The 5,281-nt window shown below is 34.7% G+C and overlaps 1 protein-coding gene and 2 long non-coding RNA genes across 4 annotated transcripts; all 3 read right to left on the bottom strand.

The window, feature by feature from the left end:
• Positions 1-278: 278 nt before the first annotated feature.
• LOC147509655 (protein argonaute MEL1-like) lies at positions 279-2,030 on the bottom strand. 2 transcript variants are annotated; one of them, XM_086599242.1, is made up of 5 exons: positions 1,904-2,030; positions 1,703-1,819; positions 1,465-1,575; positions 1,308-1,379; positions 279-486 (listed from the first exon to the last, which is right to left on the bottom strand). In XM_086599242.1, the coding sequence occupies exons 1-5, from the start codon at positions 2,012-2,014 to the stop codon at positions 457-459; spliced, it is 441 nt and encodes a 146-aa protein (XP_086455368.1). In that variant the 5' UTR covers positions 2,015-2,030; the 3' UTR covers positions 279-456. The 2 variants fall into 2 exon arrangements, with proteins under 2 accessions (XP_086455368.1, XP_086455367.1); XM_086599241.1 differs by having other exon boundaries at positions 1,331-1,379.
• A 302-nt stretch (positions 2,031-2,332) lies between these two features.
• Positions 2,333-2,870, bottom strand: LOC147509654 (uncharacterized). The gene is made up of 3 exons (XR_015216683.1): positions 2,778-2,870; positions 2,581-2,702; positions 2,333-2,444 (listed from the first exon to the last, which is right to left on the bottom strand). It is a non-coding gene; the product is annotated as an uncharacterized LOC147509654 (long non-coding RNA).
• A 118-nt stretch (positions 2,871-2,988) lies between these two features.
• On the bottom strand, positions 2,989-4,920 carry LOC147509653 (uncharacterized). The gene is made up of 4 exons (XR_015216600.1): positions 4,697-4,920; positions 4,528-4,600; positions 3,930-4,081; positions 2,989-3,110 (listed from the first exon to the last, which is right to left on the bottom strand). It is a non-coding gene; the product is annotated as an uncharacterized LOC147509653 (long non-coding RNA).
• Between the last annotated feature and the right edge of the window lie 361 nt (positions 4,921-5,281).

The raw sequence follows: 5,281 nt of genomic DNA, 5'->3' as shown, positions 1-5,281 counted from the left end.
AATATGTCGCAAGTTATGGATCTATAGGGACGTTTTGTTTCGTTGTTGTTAGTATCTTTTTAGCAACACTCTGGCAAACCGTTGTTTCTTGTTTTTCCTGTTTTTTTTTTTTTTTTATTATTATTATTTTCCTGCTTTCAATCACTTATTCACATCCAATGTACATGTTTTTTCAATCACAAAACCTAAAAGAAATATATAAACAACATCAATTAAACCACATTAAATTTAACAAACATCAAACCCAAAAATCATTTATATATGATAACCTACTCCATTCTTAAGATCGTAATATGATTCGTTATATACACAATAGTCTTATAAACCACAAAACATGAAAAGAAATTGTCTTAACCTCCAACATCTATCACATAGTATTTTTATTTTTATTTTTTGCTAAAATCCTACCCAAAATGCTTCTGCCCAAACAAGTAATCCCAAACAAACCCACACAAATCATTTCTTCCAACCCGCACGACTTTGAACCTGCAAACAAAATATCACAACATTTAGTTAAGGTACATTGATCAACTATACTCCAACATGCCAATTGAGTCAGAGATATGGACATGGATATGGAAAAATGTCGCAACACCTATAGAAAACAATACCATATAACCGGATTGAAATGTCTAAGATCACAAAATGGGTAATCAGTATTCACAACTCACAAACTTAACTTATAATCAGTTATATGAATTTGAGATTGGTGGTGGCCAATCCAATCCCCTAAGCATTAAACCCAGTTCAGGAAAGGCAAATCAATCACCATGTAAGAACTAAACATCAATAAATCCAATCGAGTGAATCAACAATCACAAGCACCCCCACTAGTTACGCTATCAATACAAACAACCTAAACACAGATCTCAACCAAATCACAGTTCACCTAAACACAGATCTCAACCATATTAAAAATTAGATAGCACAATTTCCATGCATTCTCTTCTATCTCTTCCCAACCATGGGTAGTGCAGAAGATTTAAGTCATCTATTTAACCAATTAACATGGGATAATATTAGAAAACGAAAACAGATTGGCCTAGCTATTGGTTCATACTCATCCAATGAGGCGAGCTATTTAAACATCTCATGGAATATAGATACTATCATGATATAATAATTCCCACATAAAGTTGAGCATAATTTTAAATACCATCAATGGTTACTGATGATGAAAATGTAAAGCTCGTAGATTTGGAGCAACATGAAGAATGTGATAAATAGTAACAAATAGTTTAATTGTGAGAACACCTCTTAAAGCTCAGCATAAGTCACAAAAATCACATATATAATAGACACTTAACTGCATTAATCATATTCCACTGACCCACACGAGGCTGCAGCTTGACATCTCGACCAGTATCATGGTACTTCAACTGAAAAAAAAAAAAAAAAAATTACATACTACTTGACCAGCATAAATCAAAAGTAAATAACAAGAATATCCTAGAGCATAGTTACCATTGGTGCAGGTAACACCCTCGCATTCTGAATTACTGCCAACTGGGGAATCACTTCAATGCCAAATTCTTTAGCAAATCTGTCATTTTTATAATCATTATGCAAAGCCATCTGCATCCAAACACTCATCGGAATTAAAAGCGCTAATGCAAAAGGGAAACAGAGGAATACATAATCATGTATACGACACGTAGGGAACAAAAAGATTGATTAATATCAAACTTAGTGTGGTGCATACCGTTTGGATATTGTCCTCCATTTGCTTGGGACGCTGACAAGATGCTCTTAACATGGCAGTCACCTGCTTCTCATTCAACTTTTTAGAATATCTCTGCCCCTCGACAATTTTGCAAACCTAGAATTGAAATGAAATAATATATGAACCTTGATATAGTGCAAGCATCCAAAACATAAAGGACTCGAGTAAAAAAGAAAGAACCTCCATAGGCAAGTATGCAGGCTTTGAATCACTTCCTGCTTGAAAAGCTGGCCAATGACCATACCGCATCTTGACATGATACTTATCATGGAAGTACTGAGCCACATACATTCTTTGCCCACCCTCATCAGCATGTAAACCTAAATAGGCAGCAAAAATCACAGCATAATGATAGGAGAAATATCTTATCTTTGGATATATGGAAGTCGAAACAAGGTAAGTTAAAGACTTACATCAACATTCAACAAGAGGTTGTGTGGTTATCCCCGAAATCTTGTTGCGTTTTCCTTCTTTCACGTGGGTCAACTCAACACGAAGTCCTTTCATAGCCTTCTTGACGACGGACAAATGCAAAATAAACACCCGACCGACAAAATACAATCAAGTCAACAACATAAATCTTGCTTCAACAAAGAAAAAGACAACCATACCTTAATACGATCAGAATCACTCAAAGGCTGTGATGGATCCCTTAAGTTAAGAAGTCTCTGGACATAATCAACAACAGGAATGGCTTCATAGAACGATGTTGCAGCCACATCTACACAATGAAGGTGATGATGATGAAGTTAAACATCAAAACCTATAAATTTCTTCCCTCCTACATACTATACTATTATTACACTATTACACAGAAATCTAGTGTAAATATACCAGCTGAATTGAATAGAACAAACCTTAACATTAATCTTAAGAGCCACGTTTTCAAGATACTGCTTGTTACATTTCATTGACTGCTTAGGCTGACAACACTGGGAGATTATACCCAACTCTGTCTCGCATATTCTTTTAATTTTACCTGTACGAGAGTATGAAAACCACAAACATTAATAATAGACATGAGATTGTATCAATATACTAAGCTCTTACTAACCATATGAACCAGTGAAATCAGTAACTCCAGTATTATCATGCCCTCTTTTTGGTGCAATAGAATGAAACTCGTCAAAAAAAAAGAAGGCACGGTCTTTGCAAAGAATTTGCTTTTTGAAGAATACATCCGGACACGAAGCCAAAAATAGAACATCACACTAACGCACATTTCAATAGCTCAGCTTTAGCTTATTGTATATGTTCACAAGTTTACCTCTCGAACTGCATTATGTATGTTCACAAGTCTGCCAACTTTGTCCCACCCAGTGCGGCCACCTTTCGAAGCAAATTTGGTAATATCACGCATAGAAATTGGAAGGAAATCATTCATCGCCTGAGAAAAATCTTCTCTTACTAATATGATAAAAGAAACGGAAATTTTAAGAAACTTGATTGAGCTTGGCAGGAACAGAAGTAACTTTTGTAAAAAAGTGATAAGGAAATAAATTATTGCGACTATTCCTACTGTGTAATTATCATATAGCATATGGGAGGACCAATAGGTAGCAGATGGCCAGAGAGAACTATATGATCATGGAACCTATGACTTTGGTTGTTGTCTACAGAGGACTAAAAACCCTGTCAAGTATTCTACTATGATCCACTTCTGGTTCTCTTGAGTTAAATAGATGCCTGATTATCAAATGATACTCCTGTTAGCTACAATCTTTTGTATTGCCTTTTAATGCCCCTCAAAGCACACTTGAGAAATAAGTAACCAAAAAGTTCATCGAGAGATTTTACACAAAGAACTACATACGTTGTTTAATTCAAGTAATCATGTTTCCTAGCATGATAGCTCTTACATGATGTAATACAATCACCTAGAACCCTAGAATATTAAAACACGTGGGATTTAAAGTGCTCAAATATGCCCCTGATAGGAGAGCTTCTACAAGATCTCCATGGAATGGGTTTGAAGACACAATAAAAACTATGAAACAACAAGGCCACTCTTGAGAATGTAAATTGTAGTTTTAAAGAATCTAAACGGATTATTTCATGATATCATCTTTTTAAAGCATCTTGAGGTATGTGCTACTAGGTTGCAAACATACAAACTTGAAAAGAGAAGGCGGGCCAGCGAAAAAAAAATTCAGAACAAGGAAATCAATCATTATCACCAAAAGGAAAGGAAAGAAAAATGACTTACTTGTTATCATTGTGATGCCCCGACAGCTATTAAGCAAAGGCTACATCTAAACGAAAGATATACTTGACACCCTTTGTAACATTGCGGGCTTCATGTAGCATACACTTTTTACCGTGAATGTGAAGAAGAGCCATACCTTCAATAGGAGCCACCTATACATAGAGAAGCCATCACTTTTGTAAGATAGACATCTAAACAAAATGCAGCTTAGAAGTTAATCAACTACATGAAACTGAAGAAAGGTCACAGCAAATATCTTCAAAGTAGCATCCAGGAAAAAGAAAAGTGATAATATTTAACCTCAGCAACAACACCTCGTCTAGAACCATAGAAGACAGAGTCCTCTCACTAAGTTATTACTCGAACTAGCAAAAAAAAATTACTTGAACTGATAGCTACCGCTTGTAGAGTCCTCTCACTAAGTTATTAACAATAAAAAATCAGTGTTTTTGCTCCTAATGCCAGAAACAGTTGCTTCTTTAATTTCTACAAACAAGTTTGAATGATAATTCTTGAAGAAACGAAAAGAAAAATAACAACTTTACTCTTTTTTTTAAGGTAAACAGGTTCATAGAAAGATTTTTCCTTCAAAACTTACCAGAGATTTTCTTTCCCTCAATGAAGGAAGGATGGAGGAGGTAGACAAATTGAACCTGAAATAATTAAAGCACCTATGTACAAAAAAACTATAGCTTTAACAATTATAGAATATTAGAAAAGGGGTAGAAGAATAATTAAAAAAATAATAAGGAGAGAGAAAGAAGTACTTGGAGATCGAAGTTGAGAGGATGAAGAAGGAGAGTAAGGAGCCGTTCTATTTCCTTTTTAGTTTATGGTGTTTTTCCTCTGTTACTAATTTCCCCCAAAAAGTGTTTCTTCCCACTTTTCTTTTTCGTGAAAAATCAAACATTTGGCGGCTGGTTATAATCGAAATCGTGCCAAAATCGAAAACATATATTCCGACGATATAAACGTCGAAAATAAAATGCTAGGTCCCACGATCAACAAAAGCGTCGCTAGGTTAAGACAAATAGTGACTAAAAAAATCATTGCCTTATGTACAAACATATTTTCGACCTTTTTATCGTCGGTACTACACTACTTCAACTAAAAAAAGAATAAGCGGTTGCTAAAAAATATTTAGACCACTATTTTCGACGAAAAAAACGTCGCAAATAATCATTTTAATATTTGAAACGAACAAATTATTAGGGACGATTTAAACGTGCCAAAAGGTTAGTTTTAGGAATGAAACGAAAACGTCGATAAAAAAAAACATCGGTAAAAAACCTATTTGTTGTAGTGGTTCTTTATGTTTTTAGTTATTAGTTCCATTGCCCACACCAGGGGAT

Source organism: Coptis chinensis, chromosome 3, assembly GCF_015680905.1.
Source record: "Coptis chinensis isolate HL-2020 chromosome 3, ASM1568090v1, whole genome shotgun sequence".
In the NCBI taxonomy this organism is placed as follows: Eukaryota; Viridiplantae; Streptophyta; class Magnoliopsida; order Ranunculales; family Ranunculaceae; genus Coptis; species Coptis chinensis.
The sequence above is the reverse complement of the archived record's forward strand: the minus strand, read 5'-3'. Positions and strand labels throughout refer to the sequence as shown.

Coding starts and splice junctions, on each gene's coding strand:
- LOC147509655 (XM_086599241.1), bottom strand. CDS start 2,014: ATGTATGTGGCTCAGTACTTCCATGATAAGTATCATGTCAAGATGCGG. Junction 1,820..1,903: donor CTGCATACTTGCCTATGGAG/GTTCTTTCTTTT, acceptor TTTCAATTCTAG/GTTTGCAAAATTGTCGAGGG. Junction 1,380..1,464: donor GGGTGTTACCTGCACCAATG/GTAACTATGCTC, acceptor TTTTTTTTTCAG/TTGAAGTACCATGATACTGG.